The 21,600-nt window shown below is 40.5% G+C and overlaps 3 protein-coding genes across 4 annotated transcripts; 2 read left to right on the forward strand and 1 right to left on the reverse strand.

The window, feature by feature from the left end:
• The first annotated feature begins 2,761 nt into the window (after positions 1-2,761).
• On the forward strand, positions 2,762-3,200 carry LOC108067309 (uncharacterized). Its single transcript, XM_017156271.3, has 2 exons — positions 2,762-2,908; positions 2,967-3,200. Exon 2 carries the CDS (start codon positions 2,978-2,980, stop codon positions 3,113-3,115), a length of 138 nt encoding a protein of 45 aa, XP_017011760.1. The 5' UTR covers positions 2,762-2,908; positions 2,967-2,977; the 3' UTR covers positions 3,116-3,200.
• A 3,473-nt stretch (positions 3,201-6,673) lies between these two features.
• LOC108067290 (zinc finger CCCH domain-containing protein 18) lies at positions 6,674-10,005 on the forward strand. 2 transcript variants are annotated; one of them, XM_070211445.1, is made up of 8 exons: positions 6,674-6,829; positions 6,906-7,041; positions 7,095-7,184; positions 7,237-7,362; positions 7,436-7,481; positions 7,535-7,626; positions 7,681-8,847; positions 8,913-10,005. In XM_070211445.1, the coding sequence occupies exons 2-8, from the start codon at positions 6,906-6,908 to the stop codon at positions 9,941-9,943; spliced, it is 2,688 nt and encodes an 895-aa protein (XP_070067546.1). In that variant the 5' UTR covers positions 6,674-6,829; the 3' UTR covers positions 9,944-10,005. The 2 variants fall into 2 exon arrangements, with proteins under 2 accessions (XP_070067546.1, XP_070067547.1); XM_070211446.1 differs by having other exon boundaries at positions 7,684-8,847.
• Positions 10,006-11,077: 1,072 nt separating this feature from the next.
• Positions 11,078-12,697, reverse strand: Grl40a (Gustatory receptor-like 40a). The gene is made up of 3 exons (XM_017156269.3): positions 11,726-12,697; positions 11,503-11,664; positions 11,078-11,452 (listed from the first exon to the last, which is right to left on the reverse strand). Exons 1-3 carry the CDS (start codon positions 12,668-12,670, stop codon positions 11,348-11,350), a joined length of 1,212 nt encoding a protein of 403 aa, XP_017011758.2. The 5' UTR covers positions 12,671-12,697; the 3' UTR covers positions 11,078-11,347.
• Positions 12,698-21,600: the final 8,903 nt, after the last annotated feature.

A 21,600-nucleotide genomic window follows, 5' to 3' on the forward strand; every position in this document is an offset into this window, starting at 1 on the left:
CCTTTCGTCCTTCTGGGCTGTTCCCATTCGGGCTGCTTCTGCTGCTACTGCTGCTGCCCCGAACCCAAGCCCAATCCAAAACCCAATCCCATTTTGCAAACTCGTGCTCTGGCAGTCGGTCAGTCGATGGCGGATGGGCTTAAGTGCTCGGCTAGCCCGCTCCGGTTCGTCCTGTTCGTCCTGCTCGTCCTGCGTTTGGCATTTAGCATCAGGAAATTATGCTGACGCTGCCAACTGGCCACGGAATGGGAAAGGCATGGGAATCGTACGGCCACTGAGATTGGACCCGGGCAATCAGCGACGTCTGCAGATGTGCATGCCCATGTCCACATCCATATCCACGTCCACATCCACATCCACAGCCACATTCACGTCCATGTCCCCTCCTATCTGTCCCATCTTTAGCGCCTCTATCCACTCGCCTCCCTGTGCAGCGCCTGCGCCATCTCCTCGCTCCTGCGGCGTCCTCATTAAACTCGCACACACAGAACCCACTCTAATGAGTTCCAGACCCCGCACAGGGGCATATGCTGTCGTCCATTTCGGTGGCAGGCGCATCCTAGCCGCGTTCCAGTTGATAGCCAGCCACCAGCCACCAGTAGCCAGCATCAGGACCCTCCCAGTTTGGACCCGCTCGTCGCTCTCGCAGTGCTGTGTCACACATCTGGGTGCAAATTATGGCACATTTCAAATAGCACCAAGTGCACCGAGAAAAGTCGGAAAGAAAATGCTATTTGAATAATTACACAACTTTTTGTAAATTTCGAATGCCCTATAGAATAATTTTAGAGATGGATTTTTAAATCTTTATACAACCGCTAGGTGCCAAAAGTTTATATTATAAATTCAAAATATAAGTACAGTTAACATTAACATTTGTGAAAATACTTTTGACCACCCCTGTAGAGGTAACAAAATATGTATTTTATTATTTTCAAAAATGTATAATCCACAAGGATCCAACAGTGTGCTTACAACTCGTTACTGAAAACGCCAGTCTATCGCTTTTGCGGCTTTATAATTCCCAACTAGTTCTATTAGCATTAATGAAACTTAATGAAATATGTTGATTAAAGTAATATTGAGGTAACGGGAATTTATGATTCAAACTAATTGTTCTTCCTTAAATTGCTAATTAATTCATTGATTTATATTTTGTAAAATTAAACCGATTTTTATATCAGTGCACGATGCACATAGCGCAGTGTCCTCCAAATAGTATTGCAGGCAGAAAGAGAGCGCGATAATCGCATAAAAGTTTACATTTATGATGCTCCAGCAGCCCGAGGCGATTCTCGGTCCGGATAGGTGCACGGCCCCTCCCGAGCCCCAACCCAAACCCAAACCCAAACCCAGGTCCCTATGTATAGGACACCGATGCAGCTGGCGGAGACTCAGTCACAAACACCTCGGCCGTAAAACATTCGGCTGACGGCGGCACACAAAGTCTGATGCAGACCAGCGGACGGACGGACAGCTGTTTGGGAGAACCCTATACGTATGCGATGTACCGTCATGGGGGTTCACCTCGGGTCGGGTCGCTTCGGGTCTCTGCTGCCGGAGGGGGTAAATGCGGCTGCACCGACTCTACCACCCAGCACCTCACCCTAGTCAAAACGAGAACAAAAAGGCGCGAAAATCCATTCGCACATAAAATGCGCCACAGTGTGCATTATTTTAATGTCACTGATAAATCATTTTTATGTCGGTGCTAAATCAAAAGATGGACGAGCAAATGCCGTATTTCAAGCGAGGAAAGAGGCTGGGGAGGGGGGAGAGTTGGCCGGGTGTCACACATGCACCCGGGAAAAGGTGTGCTACGTACTACGGGTTATGGGTTTTGGGTCCACTACCACTCCGCCGCTGCATTCGTCCATTAAAATGCGCTCCGGTGTGTCCAAAACACAAGCAGGGCTTCCACTCCGGACTCCCGACTACCGACTCCCGAGTCCGCCTGCAAGGCCCATCCGTTTATTTATTATTAACACAAAAAAGACCCCGAGGACGAATTGCAGTGCTCCTCTGGCTCCTGTTCCTGCTCCTGCTCCTTTTCCTGCTCCTGAACCGAGACTTGGAATGCGCAAACTGCCCTGAGTGGCTGCCGCCTGCTCATAATTCGTTGTCCTCATCGCAACGGAGCCCGGCACTGCAGAAATTCATCTGTTTGCGGTTCAAACACGTGCCGTGGCCAGAAATAATGTGCACCGGAATCTGCCCGGACTAATGGCCGCCCAACACGGTATTTGACTTAGGCCAGTTCTCGCCAGCTACTCGGTTTTGGGTAAGACCAGTATGCTAACTAAACTGGAAATGCAGCTAAACGAATATGCTTCGATGCCCCATTTTGGTAGCAATCAAAAACAATAGTTGGGACCAAACTAATCAAGAAGAGCAGGGCAAATCAAAAAAATGCAGTGACAAATCATAGTCTTGAGTCTATTAAATTAGGTTCCTGAGACTTGAAATTTAAACAATTATTTTTACAAATATTAGTGTTTTGAAAGTTTTGTTCGTAATGGGAAACGATTTAAACGCCAAATTAAATTATTATATGCAAACAAAGCAAGAGATATATATATTTTTTTTCATTCCCAACAGATTAAAATAGTTTTTTTATTTAAATTAAATTTTTACAATTGTTTTGTATGCAATAAACATATATTTCTTTAGAAATCGTGTTAGTCAAAATAATATAAGTAAATATTTAACATAAAAAATAATTCAACATAAAAATTACAAACAATACATCTAAGAAGTTCCTCAATCTGTTTATTGATTTACCTGTCATATTTCTGTAGGCTTGTCATTAATCTGATTCTGTTCCCGAGTCTATTCCCAAATCGTTCTAGGCGGGTTTGCCACAGTTGTTTATCCAAAAAAACAATCAGTTCCAAATTATTTTAGCGGTGTAAGTATGATCCACTACCACTGTGTGTTAACAATAACTGCTAAACTTCTGGGTACAGCTGCAGTCAAAATGTTTCGCACACTGTCCATTGAGCCGACTAGAATCGAGGACCGATCCAAGGAGGAGGTCCGCGCCAACCTGGTGGTATTTGCCGTCACCTGCGCCCTAATCCGATTGATCCCGATTATCATAAGGAAAATAGCTTAGTGGAGGCCGAGAATTCCCGGTTTGTTTGACAGCAAGAGAGCAAATATAATGCTGATCATTAATATAATTACGCAATATGTAAATAAATAGAAACAAATAGATACAAATGTATTTAATTTTAAAAGGAACAGGCTAGGTAAACCAAAGATCATTAACATCCCTAGACCATTAATATACTACTAAGCTACCATACATGCCACCCCCACTTAATTTAACATCAATGAACATTTGGCCCTATCAATTCGTCCAATTTTATACAATTGAGCTGCGAATCTCTCCGACAGGCGATTAACTTCCACTTGACTTTGATTTGAGTGAGCCTCGAGGACCTGACCTCACTGTTTGCCCAGCGGCTTCGACACCTTCGCTTCGCAGCCTTGACGAGGGGAATATAAATCAAATAAACAAACCTCATTAGCATATTATCAGCATCAAATTGTGACGGTGCCCGTCATCTTAGGTTCAAGTGAGAAATCTGTCACGAGGCATTAAATCGTCGGCCGCGGCAGCCCCCAAAAGCCGCAAGGATAACAGGACTTGGAGTGGGTGGAGGGGAGGTGGAGGTGGGAGTGGGTGAACCGGGAGAGCAGGAGCATTTCCCGGAATCCCCGGCACACATAATTATGCGTGTAAACAAGCTGATGATAGTGCGCTGACGTGTGACGATGACGATGACGGTGACTGCCGACGACGCATTGCCCAAAAGGGTTAAGTGCCGGCTTACCTATCCCATATCCTACCCCTTTTCGAAATACTCAACTCAACTAGTGGAAAACAAATTGCCGAAATTCCTCGAGGCCTTCAGCTAGTTGTAGCTGCTGATTTATTCGCGTTGTGCTGGCAACAATTAGAAAAGCTACCGCAGGATGTGCGCGCACAACACCCGGCAAGATGTGTCTGCTCCTGTCAGGACTCGGTCTCAGGACTCCATCCACATCTCCGTCTCCAAGTGTATTAGTATCCCATCCCGGCTGTCCCACCGTTCTGGCCCGTTGGCGCTGTGCGTTTTAATTTGACGAAAGACTGATGACATCTCATTAATATTCATTGCCGCTGCTGCAAGGCGCTGCTGGGATTTTGCGGCCATATATCCTGTTTATGCCGGAGTTTATTCATTGCCTCCGTCCTGTTGTTCCGTTGTGTAGTTGTGCGGCCATGTAGTCCCATCCCGGAGATGGATGCTCGATGTCCTGATTCTAATGAGGCGTTAAATGTTCATTTTTTCTTTGAGCTCCGAAGGGGTGAACAAGCTAAGTTGCTGACTAGGTGAGTTATTGTGCAGGAATCTCAGCGAGGATGTTGGTTTTTGAAGGGGTAAGACTCCTTGACGGAAATTCAAAGGAGGTTTTCTAAGAAGTCTAATACAGGTAAAGTAGTGAGGTGTACCGAAGTAGATGGATCGATGTTGTTGCAAAGTAATTAAAATATAGTTTTCCAGGAAGCGATTAGAAAATCTTAAAATATATAAAGCAAAGTAGAATAATAAACATTGAATATCATTTAAGCAACATTTTATGAAGATACAAGTTAAAACTATTTTAAAATTTAAATTTCTTTCATACCGACCATCGCATCTACTCTAACATAATCCAACACATTTAATCCCTTGTACTAAAAGTACTGCTCCGCATAATCGCCACCACTAAGTATCCACATCCTAACGACCCTTTCCTTACACTGTGTATAAAATGTATTTAACATATTTAAATTGCAACCGTCGTTATCCAATTTTGTTCACCAGTTTATAGTCCAGCCCCACACGACCATAAGTATTTCAAATTAATGGCGACACTTCAAAATAATTATGAAGCACATGGCACCCAGAATGGGATGGGATCTGCACCGGAAGGGCCACCGGATGTTTTGTTTCGCTCTGTGTGTGCTTACCTCTGGCACTTTTAAGATGCTGCCGTGACATATTTATGAAGTTCAATTATCATAAAATGCAAATGAAATCGTCATGGCCCGGAAAACGTCAACCTGAGCGGCCTTAGGGGAGGTTCTCCGCAACGTCCTTTCCCCCACCAAAAAGTCCTTGCCTCCAATAAAACAAACCGAAGAGACGCCTAACCCCAGACCTCGAGACATGGCCAAAATTAAGCAATTTACTTGCGATATCCGCCAGCCGAGAGCCGCCCCTTTGACCCGCGATGGAGTTCGAATCGGGAGGAGTGAGTGGAGTGGAACTGGGCGCGAGAAGACTACAATGTCAGTGTCAGGACATCTTCGTGGGGTTCGGGACTCTACTTCAGCGGAATTTTATCTGTCGGCTGGCGCTATTAAAAGAAATTACGCTCAAAACTAAATTGCGGACCGGGGCCGAGGAAAAGGTGAGCGACGGCAACCAGGAGGCAATGAGTGCACTCGGGGAAATTTGTAATCACTTACTTATTTGTAACAAAACAAGTATTTTTCCATTGGATTTCAAAAATTTAATATCAAACGCTAAGTTTATACTAATAAAAATCCAAGAATTTTGATTTGAACTAAGTTTTTGAAATGACATTGCTCTATCATCAAATGATTTAGCAATAATTTATTTATCTAATGCTTAAATTAGGAACTTTATTGACTCGAAATATTTTTTTGTATTTATAAAAGTCGAAACAAAATTATAATAAAAATATAGTTACTTTTTATTCATCATCTATGCTGCATTTTTGCAGTGTATTTTGGAGCAGACCGAAGGGGCACCTGGAGGACACCTCCTCCTCCTCCAGCATTGAAATGAGAAACGATTATGTTTGGGCCGCGACCCGGGCATAAAGAAATGCCAAAGAACAAGAGGAAAACTTTTTAACTTGTTTGCCATGTTGCTATTTACAAGTCCTGTGGGAAAACCCCCGCCCATTCGAGGCCCCCTCCCACTTATCTGCCACCAGGTAACTCCACTGCCGCATTGCGCTGATGTTTGCGTTTTTCGCGCTGTTTTCTTTGTTTGCGGCTTCGGCATTTGTCTCTCGACTCGTCTGCTTCTCGTCTCTCACTTGTCGCCTCTTGTTTGGATTCTCGAGTTGCCCTAATATGTTTCCGTTAGTTTTGGGGGTTTTTTTAGGTGGGTTGGGAGTATCTTTGGGGCGGGGTGGTGCAGGTTCCGCAACCGTTATGGTAATTTAGTGGCGCAATTTTGTGGAAATTGATGCTGTTGCTCCAAGCGTTTGACCAGGGGCTGAGGGAATTAAGTCTGCGTCTAATTTTTGTCCCTGCCTCATTTGAATGTACAAAGGTGCTTTCTATTATTTCCTCCTACTCGGATATTTGATTTTACAACATTGACATAAGGATGGCATTTACTTCGACTGATTTCTACTCAGGAAAAGTATAAAGGGTTATTTATTTATTTCCTAAATATATTTACGAACATAAGAAACAGATACGACGAACTCTTAAAGACGTCCTTTTCAATAGACGTTATTTTTTAAAAATATTAAATTATAAATGAGTTACTGTACTTTTTAGATACTTCCCAACACTTAAATATAAGTGTGACCGTACACCGATGTTATCGACGTCGTTTTAAAGGTGTGGCAACTCTGACAATGCTATCGAAATTCGATAACAAAATAAAAAATGTGACGCTTGTTTGCCGAAGTTTTTGCGATTTAAATAAGTTTTGCACAGTTTATTGTTAAAAGTAGTGAGCAACCAACACGACTGATTAGTAGAGGCTGTGCCTTTAATGTCAGATACAACAAAAGAATAAACATTTCAAGGGTAAGTGATTTTCTTGGAAAGCTTGTAAACTGCTCTTCGTGGTATTATATGTTTTGTATAATTATCCCGAGGTAAGATGTCCATACCTGGCGGAAATGGCAAGTTTCCTCCACTTCAACCCACTACAATATCGGAGTCCTTCTGTCTTAGCCTTGAGGCTTCACAAATAGGCGAAGAACATGGTTATAGTTGCCACGGACTAACTGATATGGGTAAGATCTTTATTTTGTTTGGATGCATTAGGTTTTAATTGTTGTAACATTAGATTCCGTAGCCTCAACGGTTCTTTCCATAAAAGATGAAGGCAGTCCAAAGGAAGCATTCGATTACAGTTGCAACGGACTAACCGATATGGGTAATATAATTATTTTATTAAATTTAATAATTATTAATTCGTTTACAATTAGATTCCGTAACTTCAACTGTTCTCTCTATGAAAGTTGAGTTAACTGAACGTACTCCAACAAAAATGACGAACAACTCTATTAAAAACTTTTTATCAGCGAAGAAAAAATCGCATGAAAGAATTTTCGGTACGAAAATTTTAAGAAACCCAATTAAAAACCTAGCAGTTTAAATGATAAAAATATAACTTATAAATTTTAGATGGTGACCCCTGCAGCATTATTTCTAAAGGTTCAACCAATACAAGGTTTGTTAATTTAAGGTTTTTTTAAACAGTACCTAATAATTACCTTTATTTAGTATGTCGCCGAACGAAGTCTCACATTCATCACCACAATCGAGTTTTGTATATAAACCTTTTGATTATACTCTTCATGGATTGACGGATTTTGGTAAGCTTGTTTTAGTTAAAAAAAGGATTATTAAATATATAACTTAAAATTTAGAAGAAGATGCCAGTTGTTCAGTCAAGAAGGACAATTCAGAAGGTGATACTTTTGAAATCATTACACAAAGTCGCAAAACTTCCGAAGTGACAAACTGGGATACTAGCCTGAATGATGGAGACCCTAATGACATATTTTGCTCCACAATGAGAAACCCAGAGGAAATGCTTTCCACTTTTCCAGCTGATGAGTCTGAAATCAGTAGCCAGGAAACCCCAGAAACAATTGATTCTCCAAAAGAAATCAATTTCCAAAAAGTTACCGAAAGTCCTGAAGAACTAAAGGAACGCGATGATAAGGGAGAATATAAAGATACATTGCTGGAATACTTGTTGTGTCGGTCTGAAGGCAACGCCTCAGATTTGAAAGGTGGAGAAATAACGGGCAAAGAAGTTGATAACCTGGCAAAAATAGGCGGAGATCTTCAAAATAATCTTGAAGATTTTGGAAAAAATGTTGATAAAGGCGAAGGTAACAATGTGTTGCTAAAAAACAATTCTAGCCAGCTTTTGGAGTCTGGTGAGTTATCTGAAGATACCACCTTAGAAGCACAGCAGGATCACATTCGATGTGTTAATGAGATCTTAGATCTGAAGAGTCCCAAGGATGGCCATGATAATTTAACTTGTCAACTGCCGAATTTCGAAAACAATGCTGATGAATTTAAGAAAACCGTTGAACACATAAATAATTTGGAGCCGGAGAAGTTATACGAAGATACCACTTCGGAAGTGCAGCATAAAGAGATTCGATCTGCTAACAAGACTTCAGATGTAGAAGATGGCGAAGTATCCGATGAAGATAATGATTCCCAAGTAGATTTGCCCACCGAAATGTCACCTTGTCAGGCTATTAATATTATTGATAAAGAAAGTTCAGTTGAAAATGAAATTAACAAGCAATTAGAGTCTGATGAAGCGCAGCCCGATCAACTGAGATCCACTGATATGGAAGATGGCGAGGTATCAGGGGAAGAAGACGATGTCCCAAGTGAATCGCCAAAGAAAGAGGATAGCAGTATACCAATCTGTCGGTTTCACATCCGTAACGCCTGCTATTGGGGCACAAATTGTCGATTTCGTCATCCGCAGCTGAAGAACAACAAAGGCAACTATGTGATGTTTGAAAAAAAGGTTCTGCCAGTGGCCACCGCTCCGGTTCCACCAGGTAAGTCTAAAACTGATTTTTCAAACTGATCTTAATGTTAATTGGTTTTTAAAATCCATTTATAGTATGGCCAGCTTTTATAGCTCCATGTGTTGACACCTACCAATCGACACTAGATGAAAAAATTACCCAGCGTCTTGGAAGCCCGGCGAAATCAACAATTGGCTTAAACGACATGGACAACGATCCATACTACTCGCACGATATGCTGGAGGTGCAGGAGCGTGCTCCTCTTCTGCCTACGCCCACATTCAACGATCTTTTGGAATCGCAGAAGAAGTACCAGCAGTTACTGGCAGTGAACAGATCGGTATTCAACCCGCCGAAGCCCTCGAAACCGAGACCAATAACATGGGAGAGTCGACCGAGAAGTAGCTCACCCCCGACGACCTTGCATGAGTCGTCCGGGAGAAGCAGGTCGCCTACCGGTTCACCGAGTGGGTTTTCAAAACATTTGAGATCCACTATCCAGACAACATCAACGCCTTCATTGATGAGCAGGCACTCCCAGAAACGCCACCGTTCTCCAAGTCCTGCAAGGTCCTCTGTCAACAGGAATCGAGGACCTCGTACTCCATCATGCAGCCCACCAAGGTGTTCTAGTGTCATCTTGCGTCCTGAACCGAAACAACAACGTCTTAGCGACAGCTCTTCCAGTTCCAGCGACTCTACCGAGTCGTCTAGCTATGAATCCACCACCGAAAGCTCCGACGAAGACTCTTCTTCCTCCGAATCTGATGCCAGGGACACATGCTCCTCGAAATCACCGGAAAAATATAAATCAAGGAATAAAGAAGCATCGACATCGAGATATTCAGACAGATCTACCTCAAAACATCGATCAAAGTCTTTAAAGTCGAAAACACGAAACGAATCACCTACACGAACTCCTTCGAAATCACCCACAAAAACTCCAGCAAGAAATCCCCTAAAAGTTATGCCCAATGCTCCAAAAAAACCTCACAGCGCACTGAATGAATCACACAGTATCAAAAAGAAAATGTCTCGGCAGAAGTATTTACTAATGGAACTATTGCGCGTGGAGGAGCAAATCGCTAAGAAAAAGAGGCAGCGAATGAAAACACTCAAATTATAATATTTTCATAATTTATTATAATGTTAAACTTAATGTCCGTTAAGAATTCGGAAAAATAAAAGAGGATCTAATTTAACTAGTATAATATTGTAATCAATAATATTTTTCATATTTCTCTAATCAAATCAATCTTTCGTATAATCAAAACCAGAATGCTTAAAAGCCCATAAGCTAAATGGGATTGATAAATTCCGGCCGTGTAAACACCCGTGTACCTATTTCCTGAGCAGGCAAACAGCCAGGTGGCAGAGGCGACATGTCCATAAACCACGACGACCACGCCCAATGGAATGCAGAGGAAGTCCGGGGTCTTACAGCAGCCACAACTGCGACTGGATGCAATAAGTGAGCGCATCTGTAGCTCCCAAGTGGGTGAGTGTGTGTGTATAGTCCCTGCTAATATCCTTGTTAATATTATTAAACATTATTTATGGATTTGTTTAATTTGTATTTAGTAACGCTTCGCCAGGCAACTCCGACTACGTGACTCCCAACTCCATCCTCGGGGGGAAAACTTAAGATCTGCGGTCGTCTGGCTTGCCTTTGCCGCCTGCACTGCCAGCTGAGCCAAATGTCCGCCACATCCTGCGCCCCACTCTCTTTTTGACCCGGCATCGTCGTCGCCCTGGTGGAACAATTACATGGGTTTGCCTAATGAATTTATCTGCTCATCAGCATCTCCACAGACTTGCATGCATGGCCATGGCTGTGCACCGCCCAGGATGTGAGTGGGTTGGATGGGTGGGTGTTGGCATCACAGTAAATATTATGTAGATTTCCTAACACGAATTATGTTCATTTGCCGCCATTCTGCGTGTTGTTATCCCACAGTGGAAGATTTTGCTTGGGCGAAAAGTTTATGAAAAACCCGTAAATTAAAGAAAAATTTTTTCAAGTTGAATGCAATTTTTTATTTTGATTCTTTTAAAATAAGACTTGATAAAATTGAGCACTTAGAAAAACTTTGAACAAAACTCAGCAGTAATAACATTCAAAATCATTTATTTGACTTTTACAATAAGTTGGACACCGCATATTAATATTAAAAAGAATACTTATAAATTATTTCAAATTCATCCAATTTTTTGAAATGAATAACTAATTCTTCTGTAACTAATTTAAAATTCGGTATTTTCCAGGGTTCGGTTCATCTCTAGCCAAAAGGCACACATTTTACTTTGATTGGGGAACCATTTTATTAGCAACTTAATCGTGATTTGTTGCTCCGTCCTGTTTGGCTCTGGCAATCGGATAAATTTATGGATTAAGTTTGCATACGATGGTAATTAATATGAAGTTCTTACCGGGGTGGGAGAAGGAACATAATACGGTAAATATATAGAGCACATCATTGCTTGCAAACTGTGGTTATAGAATACAAAAACTAAATATTATCTAAAGTTATTAATCGTCTTTGCTGTTCAACTCTTCTTTTAGCAACAGGATTTCATCATTTAAATAATGAAAAATCACAATCAAGGAAATTATTATCGATTGGGCGAATACCATCTGCAAAATACACTTTAGAAAAGGCATACATGATCAAAGGTAATACTCACCAAACTGACATAGCTAAGATCAAACCGCAAAAACGAGTGAAACTTGGTATAGAAACTTCTCTTTAGAATTGCCTTTATATCTTTGGCTAGAGGTCGCATTTTCTTAGATAGGGAATTCCGCTGGGCCAAGAAAAGATCAAGGCACCTAATAAAGTTCATCCTCTGGAGAATGAGTAAGATTAGTTTACAGAAAATAATAAAATAATGTTACTATGCACTTTACCTCTTTCTCCATTATAAACAGAACCACCATTAAGCAGATGTAATCACTCGCAATACAGGCATATATGGATGCATTTGCCGCATAAAAGATTCTTCGCTTGCGATCCTCAAAGATAATGTGCCAAGTATTCCAGTAATATGTGAGCGAGTAAATACCTCCTAGTAGACAGTTTCCATTCATGGCAAAAAGAAGAATCAAAGAGTGCTGAATTGACTGGAAAAAGAAACGAAAACTGGAACCAAGAATCTCCAGCTTTCTTTTTAGATTTTCCAAAGTATCCACGCTTGTGGTTTTCGCAGATATAGCAAAAGAAGTGGAAGCAATATTAGCCTCGTCTTTGGTCATATTAGCCCTTAGCTCCTCCTCTGCATTTCTTTTAAGCTCATTTAATTGTCCGCGAGTTAACCAGGCCAGAACTATATATAGTCTCAGTGATCCAGCCAAAATCAGATGAGGAAGGAATAGAGCCATTCCGATCATGGCATCTTCTAACGGAGGCAGCTCGAATTTCATTTCATACGATATGTAGAGCACAAAGCAGAATAAAATGCCAAATGTTGAACCCAATAACACGTAGGCAATGACCTCATCTTTCCTAAATCCAGAGTGTCTGGTTGGTAGCGTTTCCACCAGGGAATTAACTGCACCCACAGATTTCACCGAAGAATAGACGGCATAGGCGAATACTTTGGCTCCCAGCAAAAGCTGGGTCCTCGTCAATAAAAATAGAAATGGTGACACGTCTTTCAGAACTTTCAATAGAGACGACTTGGAATCAAAATGTTGCGAAAAGCAACCGGCATAGATGACACCGAGCACAAAGATATTGAGAACCCCGGGCAAGGACAATCGGAACCTCTGCGATTTCTTTTCAAACCAATGCATCTGATAACCCGTGAGCAAAAGCACAACATTTGTAATCCTCAAAATACGAGAGTGATTCATTATTAAAATTTTATTTTTAGAGCTACCGCTGCGACGACCGAATTGAAACTGATGGCTCTGACCAACAGAGCTTAGCGATAGATCGATTTTGGGTTATCTGTCCATCGTGTTGTGACGAACTGTGTGAACTGGCGCAAAACCGTTCGAAGTTCACCAAAATTGTTAAAATGGTTATTGTTATATTTAATGATCTGACCGTGAAGCTGGTTATTCTATGAATAATAATAGTAATAATTTTTAAAGAGGATAAATCTTGAGAGCTTTTTTTAATATATTTGCTCATATGTAATTCATTTAAACCGAGACATAACTACCGGAAAACCCTCCCATTATAGTTACATACTCTTTCTGACGTGCGGAAGATTAAAGAGAAAAAAAGTGTATCACAAGCCATAGAACAATAGCCCTCATTTATAAGTATCAAACGTTAATTATACCGAAATCCTTAAACAAATCAAGTTTCCCCCATCCTAATTCTTAAACAATTGTAGATTTTTAACCGGCGGCGTCTTCAAAGATCCAAGTCTCTGCTCGCATATTTTTGGTTAATTAAAATGTTGATCTCCGCTTAGGAGTATGAAACGTTAATAGCACCTAAAGTCAACAATGAGAAACGATTCCGGTAAACTGGAGCGCATCCTCCATATGTGGGTGTGTGTCAACAGATGATAGCGCTGGATGTCGGCTACCTAGAAACAGCTTCCTAGGACAGATGTCTTGGGTGCGAGCACTTTCAACACCGCAGTGTCAACATTACAAATTAGAAACAATTAAAAAGACAGCGCCGACGTTTGCCGAGCTCAAATATTTGCCAATAGTGGAAAATCTCAAGAATCCAGCTGCTGCTCTTTCATCTGCTCGCCGTGTTGATTTTGCGAGACGCGAAAGACAAACAACGCGTGGACCAAATTGAGATCCGCTCAGGGGAAGATAATAATTATATTTTTAGAAAAATTTAAATGATATGAGGAAACTGCGTTTCTCTATCTTAAAAATATTTGGACAAATAAAATAAAGAAAATATATAGCTGGTTAATCCATTGACATATTAAACTTATATTACTTTCAGATTTCAATTAAAGCGGTCCAACCTGCAAAAATTCCCCATCACTTTCCGCCGTTTTTCATTCACAATCCTTGCTTTCCTTCTCGGTTTTTACCTTTTTGGCGGCCTTAAGAGTCATAATTCAATAAATAAATGCAAGGATGACATGTGGACAGGCCGCCAACGTATCGCATCGAATGCACTCAAAATTGTGCAAAGGTTCGCTGTCCGTTCCGTGTTTCCTTTGTGGGAGTTAGGAGGAGTGTCTGCATGAATGAAGTAAAATTTACGGCCGCTTTTTGGGCAAGTAAAAGAACAACAAAGGGCCACCGCCGAAATGACCGAGTGTCCTGTGATTATATGCAATCGGATTGGGTGGCTGGGGCAACGGTCCAGGTACGGAGGCACTGCAAATCTATTAACGCATTGCGGTAGGCAGGTTGCACTCCCTTTTCCCGATTGGTTACGCCGCTGACTTTGATGGGCCCATTCTATGCAGCCAGCGACAGGGCTTATAAAGCGGTCAGTATGAGGCATGTTGCATGTAAATGATGACCGACAGGGTCAGTCACTGCTTTTTCGGGATACAATAGGTTTTGTAAACTAAAAATGTTGGAATCAAAATAAAATAAAATATATAAAATATAATATACCTTAACACGTTAAAGCCTCAACAATATTTATAAATTTTATTTATCTTCATAATATAAGCATCAAAATAGCAATTATCACTTAAAAAAGCTTTCTTTTATTTGTATATTATTTGTATATAATATTTATGAAAAGTTTAAGTATCTCATTTGAATTATTGTCTGTTCTAGCTTTTATTCCAAGAAAATTATTTAATTACTTGATTATAAAAATCATTTCATAACATTTTCAAACACAAAACACATTTCTATTCTTTTATCTAGAAAGTTCTAACCTTTTGGATGGAGTAACCCTACTGGATATTTTTTCCAAACTCGCCCAGCGACATGTTTGGATGACACTACCCCTTTATCTTCCGTTCACTATAGCCTTTCTAGCCATTTGGATGTTACACACCAGGATGATGCTGCCGATGGTGATCCAGTTCCAGTTGCACGAGTGTCCAGGAAATTATGATGCATTTTTATGGATTTTCAGTGTTTTTGCTTTGGTGCAGTTTTTCGACAAGGATTACGTTTCGTCACTGGGGCTGCCCCGAAGAACTGATCCGCCGGGGATGGGGCTCCAATTTTTTACGAAGCTTCCGGAGCCGCGCTACGCGTGTTGGTAAATCTTTTTTGTCGCTTCTTTCTGCCGCTACCTCCAAACTGATTTATGCCCCTTGATGGACGACAGGATTGGGCAACGGGCGATGGGCGATGGGCAAGGATGCAACGAGTGCAACCAAATAGGCATCGTGCAGAAGGAAAAAACGCCGGCGAAAATTGAGGACGAATAAAAATTTATGCATTTTCATTGATATGCAAAGCGCTGTTGCAGGCCGAAGATGAAGAAGAGAGAAGAGAAGAACTTGTGTGCGCGTTTCCGTTTCCGCTGCATTGCCAAGGGGTCGAGTGGGTGGGCGAGGAGGAGGAGGAGGGGGTGGCTTCGGCGGAGGCTGGTAGCTTTTCCAAAGTGCGGGTGGAGCGGAGTGGGTTGGGGTTTTCGTGCGTAGGTCGACATGTTTGGCGTATTGTCGAATTGCATAATATGCACTTTTTCATCGGCCATCCGCCAAAAATTTACAGCCCTACACACATCGATTTATTGCCTGACAATTGTCCCGAATCCTCCAGCGCCACAACAATGGGAATGCCAGCGTCGATGCCATCGTCCAATGGATTTGTGTCCATGTCCCTGGCTTCCCTGGCTATATGTCCATGGCGCCGAGCAGCGAGCTGAGTTATGAGTGGTGTATGCTGCTGGCGACCGATTGAATGCGATTTTCGACTGCAATGCGAGTGTTTTTCTCGTATTTTTGCGCCTTTTTCGGCCTGGATTCCATCAGCGAATTTCAATAAAATTTCGGAGACACATCCTTCGTCTGTCGAACGGGGATCGCGATATGTGCGTCGCATCCATCCATTGACGCCAATTCGTGTGAAAAATAATGTTTTTAATATTGACAAACATGAAAAATGTGAAAACAATAATCGTAAATATTTATTAACAGCAGCGGCAAGTGCAAAAACAAGGGAAACACAACAGGAACAAAACTGCATTTGCCAAAAAATGTCACAGCAAAAAGTAATCACAATTATGAGAGTTCCACCACTTTCCGGTCACATATTTATTTTTAGTTATATATTGTCGAAAGCAAGTTGAAACAATTATCATGCAATATAATACGGAAAATATGTAACTATTCCTTTGATTGTTGAGGAAGTGATATGTCAGATTTCGATTAGGCTCTTCAAATCTAGTACATTATTTAAATTTTAATTTTTTAAGGTTTAATAAATAAAGAAAAACTCGCTTGACATTTTTCTATGCCTTGGAATTATAAATTAAATATGATTTAAAAAATTGTTCGCTTTAACTACTAATATTAGACCACAAAATGTCTAATTAAATATACGAAATATGTAAATATATTAAAACTAATCAAAATGCGTTAGCAACTCAAAAAAAAAAAAAATAATAATAAAATATTTTTATGTTCCACGGCAGTGCTGCCATCACTCAGCTTGAAAAACAGGACAAATAAGCCAAAAAAAACAGGGAAAAAAGGGACAAAAAATTTTAAAAAAAGACAAAAAAAGGGACAAAAGTAAATGCGCCTCCATTTTTCTGTTTTACCAATGGGTTATATAATTACTTAATTTAAATGGATTTTATATTAAATTCAATTATGTAATGACCTACTGCGCCCGACTCACATCCTTCTTTGTTTGATCATTTTACCATGGTAAATTTTTGTGCGTATACGTAATAATCTAAAATTATTAAAATAATAAAGGCATTTCAAGTAACTATATTGGTAATACAAAAAAAATGCAATATCTGCGTCAAACCCGAATAAGAGTCGTTGAAATCTGAAATTTTTTTCTGTCAAAAAAGCAGAGAGTAAAAATTGAGAAATTTTTTAAGTGTTTTCCTCATTTTTTGCTACAGAAAAAATCGTACTATAAAGAAAATCCATCGACTGCTTTACGTCTCTTTGATAATTTGTAAAAATAATTATTTTTAAATGCCGAACTGTAAGATTGATGGTTAAAAAGGCGTTTAAGCATATAAAAACAGGTTTACACACTTTCGACTGGCAAAAATAACACTCAAAACCTTATTTTTGAAAAAAGGACAGATTTCCGGATAGGGGATGTTTGAAATTTTTTCCGGATAAACCCGTTAAAAAAAGGACAGATCTGTCCGGAAAGAGGACAAAATGGCAGCACTGGTCCACGGTCTACATAAACTATTATTATTTTAATATTTCAAACTCAAAAGAACTAAATCGTTTGAAAACACTGAGTTTCTGTTAAAAATATAACTATAAAATATTTTTATAGTCCACGGACTACATAAACTATTATTATTTTAATATTATAAACTCAAAAGAGCTAAATCGTTTGAGTAGCTGGTCTTATTATTTTAATAAACTCAAAAGAGCTGAATCGTTTGAAAACGCTAAATTTCAGTTAAATTGTTTTTGATATAGGTACTTTACAGCAGAAGTTTGATAGAAACGGTACTCGAAAGTCTTGAACTCCAAAGAGTCGTATTCGAAATCCAAACAAACAAATGCATTCCAGAGGTTCAGCTGGCGGAATTTCTTGTGCCCAAATATGTAAAGCTGCCGCAGTCAGGGCTGGGATAGGGGAGGTCCTCGGGGGCAGGACATCTTGCAACTCCAGCTCCAGCTCCTCCTGTCGTGTTTTGTTTTGTAGTGCCGAGTCCTTCGGTGGAGATGCGCGCGCGTTCCAGGACACATCATCATCGTAAATCATGGTGGGGCTTTCAGCTTTCTCTGGTCGTCTCGCTGGGCGATGGCTCGGACATTTTCGGTTTTCTCGGACGTTGGTCGAGAGGGTCTAAACATAAAAATAAATAAAACGCCAGGCTGACAGCGGCTTCGCGCAGGACCTCGCACTTGGACAAGGACTCCACTTCGAATCGTACTACTTTTTCCCTTCTATTTTTTTCTTGTTTTTTTTTTGAGTGCTGCACACAAAAATTCGCATCGAATTGGTGGAGAATTTTTGTTGCAGTCGAGGAGAAGTTGTTGTTGCTCCTGTGCATTTCGCATTTCGCAAGGATGTGCTGCTGGGGAGGCGCAGCAAAAGGATTTCATAAAAATTGCGCAATTTAAAATGTCACAACATAAATTCTGTTTGCGTTTCTTTATGCAGGCAGCAGGCAACAAAGCGGCGAGCGCCAGGCGAAGCAGCACAATAAGTATTAAATTTTGTTAGAAGGACCTCTCGCACACAGAGCCTGCGAAATGTCCTTCGACGCAGGCCAAACAACAAAACAGAGCGCCGAAGACTTGGCGCTGACGCCGCTGACTGGCTGTCGAGCGAGTGAACGAAATGGCAGCCGAGGAAACAAAAGAAATCCAAAGTGCACACACACACATCTGCAGATGCACCCAGACAGGACACTCGGTGGCAAACGAATGGCGGAGCATCCTTCTCCAAATCGGGTGAGGGATACGGATGGAAATGGGGACGGGGATCCTCCTGCGAGGAGGTGGCTGCTCTTAGGTGGCCTGCCTCCGGCTGCTCTTCCAGCTCGTCAGTGGCATCATCGTTGCTCCTCCCTGCGCATCCTTTTCGTCCTGGCTGCCTTTTCTGTTGCTCCCGTTGGCCAGACAGCGAGCTGAACTCTCGATGTTGTCGTTGTCGTCGTCGCTGTCGTCATCGCAAGCTGTTTTTTTTTTGAGGATTCTTTTCTAAATATTTCAAATTGTTATTCTAGAGAAATAATAAATAAAAGGGAATAAAAAAAGGAAAAAATATTTATTAATCCACAGAATATCACGAAAAGGATGCTTCGATGTATATTTTTAAATATAGAAAAAGTTTTTAATATAAATAAATATTGTTTAAACATCGAAAGATTTCTAAAAGTATTTACATTTACATTTTACATTTTCCTTCAGTTGTTTTATTTTCTAAAAAGTTGTAGGTATACATTGTAAAATATATCGTTATTTTAGTTTCTGCTAATATTTAAATTAAAATGCTTTGCCATTTCTCGTTTTAATAGTTCAATATTTTTAAATCTAAAAAGTATTCCCGAAAACAATATTTAGTTGACCCTTTTTTTCAATGACTGCAGTATTATAAAGATTATAAAACTTATCCAAATTGCATTTAATAAAATATCTTCCACATTTCGTTTTGCAGTGGACCTTCTGCGCAGTGTTCGTCAGTGACATAAATCACAAGACAGTGTTGGTGAATGCGCCCCCCTGAGAGGGAGTGTTGGAGACTTGAAGCAACGCCCATTGTGCAACACTTTCGTTTTTTTGCAGTTCCCGCTCTGGTTTCCTTTTTTTGTGGGGTCCTTCCTTTTTTCTCCACTTGCCATTTGTCGTTTTCATCGTGTTCTGTTTGTTTTTAATTTTTTGGCCCTTTGTGTGAGTGCAGCTCCCTCAGCGATTGTGTGTCCGTGGAAAGGATTCCCGTTCCCGTTTCCATTCCCATTCCTCTCTGTGTGCGAATGTCCTGCTTTTCTGGCGTCAACTTCACATTCGGTGCCGGAGTTGTCCTTCTGGTAACCGTAACTATTTTTGCTCCTGGTTGGACATAATCGCGTCTGCATTATTGGTTGATGTTTGTTGCCTGCACTTTGCATATAGCGAGGGAAAAAAGCCACCAGGATCTCTGCCACGCCCCATCTGCCCCCACAGCCCCCTTCGACCCCCGTATCCTCTGGGCTCGCTCCACGTTTATCGCCCGGCAGCGTGTTGCAAGTTAGCTGGGTTGGAGACATAAATATTTTGTTTGTTCATCCTTCCCTAGTTCTCTGGCACTTTTCTTTTCTCCCATTCAGCCCCCCTCAGTTGTTTTCCTTTTTGCAGATTATGTGTGTTTTGTTGCCTGACAGGGATCAGCATAAAATGTTGCAAGCTGAGCTTTTTTTTAGAATTCCCGGGTAATTGCAGGGTGTAAATGGTATATCGGGATGCGGACTTAAAACAATGTATATTTATTCTGAATACAATATCGTTAAGTTTATGCGTTTTATTCATTGTTAATTTATATGAATTTGTTTAAGAAATAAGCTTACATCGTAATTAATAACTTATTACTTATGTACAAAGGCCAAAAAATCGGATTTATTTTATTTAGGGCCGGTTTCTCGAGTGCCGGCTAACATTTCTCGAACAGATAAAGTCCCTGCTAAGGCATTTTGGCTTTCTCGAGCAACAATGTGAGAGCTAACTTTGACAGGGACTCGGAGCCCCTGTTAAGCGTTTTCGACTCGATAGAATGACAGCTGATTTCCCAAAGCCAACTAAGAATAAGAAACGAAATCACAGCTGACTTTTCCTTTAAATTATACCCAAACAGCTGAGGAAATAATCGAAGCACGCCATTTTTTACCCTTCACAGCACAATTCTGTGCGTTAACAGCACTCTGTAATTGTTTCTCGTTCAGATAAGTTAAAGCAGTCGAGAAAGCCGATTTGCTTTTACGAACAGTTTATCTGGTATTTAAGTTTTTCGAACAGATAGCTATCAGGGACTTTGACAGGGACTCGAGAAACCGGCCCTTAATCAGTTCCAGTATTATTTTATTATATTTTGCATGATTTCTACGTTAATGATTTTAGGCTTTCATTATTATTTTCGATTCTAAAAAATTGTCATGTCACTTGAAATTTTTGTATATTTTAAAATTCTATGAAATTATTTCCGTTTCAATTAACATGACTTACTTTTTACTAGTAATACCGCAGTCGAGTTATACGCGCAAGATTTTTTCCACAAATTTTTCCCTTTAACCCCTCTGTTTGCTTTCGTCCAAAAGGTGTGTTTTAGTATGGAAATTATCCTCGTACGCTCCGGTAGGTGGTATGTGTGTGTCCGACAAAAACGGGTTAAATGTTGTGGCGAATTTGTAATTAGAAATTGTCGCTTGGCGCATTTCATTCTGTTTGCTTGTCCCGCTGTTTGTTTGCTTGCAGGTTTAGAAGATTCCCTTTATTTTCGCTTACGGCAGGCATTAAATATTTTGTCTAAGTTGATTGCTCTTTTTTTGGAATCGCAACGAATTTTGGTGGAGCTACAGCATTACTTCCAAAACTCTGAAAGCTGTCTTGACTGACCAAAATAAAGGAAATCGACCCAAAAGTCTACGTTTTAGTCAAAAGTAATGCTGTATAAATTTAAACCAAATAACGACAAAGGAAAAAATTCCCATCGATTTTACAGTCCGTAATTAATCGAATGATTTACAGCGCCACCCACCCCGGCAGCCACCTCTCCTTAAATCATTTTTGTAATTCACTTGCTTCGTGTTTCCTCAGCGACCTCAATATTTTCATTAAATCATTTATTTTAACTACGGGCAGCGAGAAACAAGAAGAAATCGAACGCTTTATGAATGATTATTGGGGCTGCTGATTCCAGTTCCTGGCTCTCCCTTAATGTTAAGGATGCGATAAGGGGACTCGGCTCGAATCGGCTTCTCTCGGCTTGAATGAATTTATTGCAGCGTCGCATTAACTGCTTTTGTTCATCTTCATGCCTGGCATAAAATGTTATTTCGTTACATTCAACTTTACGATCATAAATGTCCCAAAAGGGTTTGATTTATAACACAAACTTTTGCGCTGTACTTCAACAAATGCTTGACGCCATATAAATGTGGGTGATTTATTTTGTGGTGAGTCAAGGTTAGGGCAAAAGCTATAAAAGTAGAAATATATATAAGATGTATATATTTATTCCAATCCTCAAGGGAC

Source organism: Drosophila takahashii, chromosome 2L, assembly GCF_030179915.1.
Source record: "Drosophila takahashii strain IR98-3 E-12201 chromosome 2L, DtakHiC1v2, whole genome shotgun sequence".
Lineage (NCBI taxonomy): Eukaryota > Metazoa > Arthropoda > Insecta > Diptera > Drosophilidae > Drosophila > Drosophila takahashii.

Coding starts and splice junctions, on each gene's coding strand:
- LOC108067309 (XM_017156271.3), top strand. CDS start 2,978: ATGTTTCGCACACTGTCCATTGAGCCGACTAGAATCGAGGACCGATCC.
- LOC108067290 (XM_070211445.1), top strand. CDS start 6,906: ATGTCCATACCTGGCGGAAATGGCAAGTTTCCTCCACTTCAACCCACT. Junction 7,042..7,094: donor CCACGGACTAACTGATATGG/GTAAGATCTTTA, acceptor TTGTAACATTAG/ATTCCGTAGCCTCAACGGTT. Junction 8,848..8,912: donor CACCGCTCCGGTTCCACCAG/GTAAGTCTAAAA, acceptor ATCCATTTATAG/TATGGCCAGCTTTTATAGCT.
- Grl40a (XM_017156269.3), bottom strand. CDS start 12,670: ATGAATCACTCTCGTATTTTGAGGATTACAAATGTTGTGCTTTTGCTC. Junction 11,665..11,725: donor TGTTTATAATGGAGAAAGAG/GTAAAGTGCATA, acceptor CTCATTCTCCAG/AGGATGAACTTTATTAGGTG. Junction 11,453..11,502: donor ATCTTAGCTATGTCAGTTTG/GTGAGTATTACC, acceptor TGTATTTTGCAG/ATGGTATTCGCCCAATCGAT.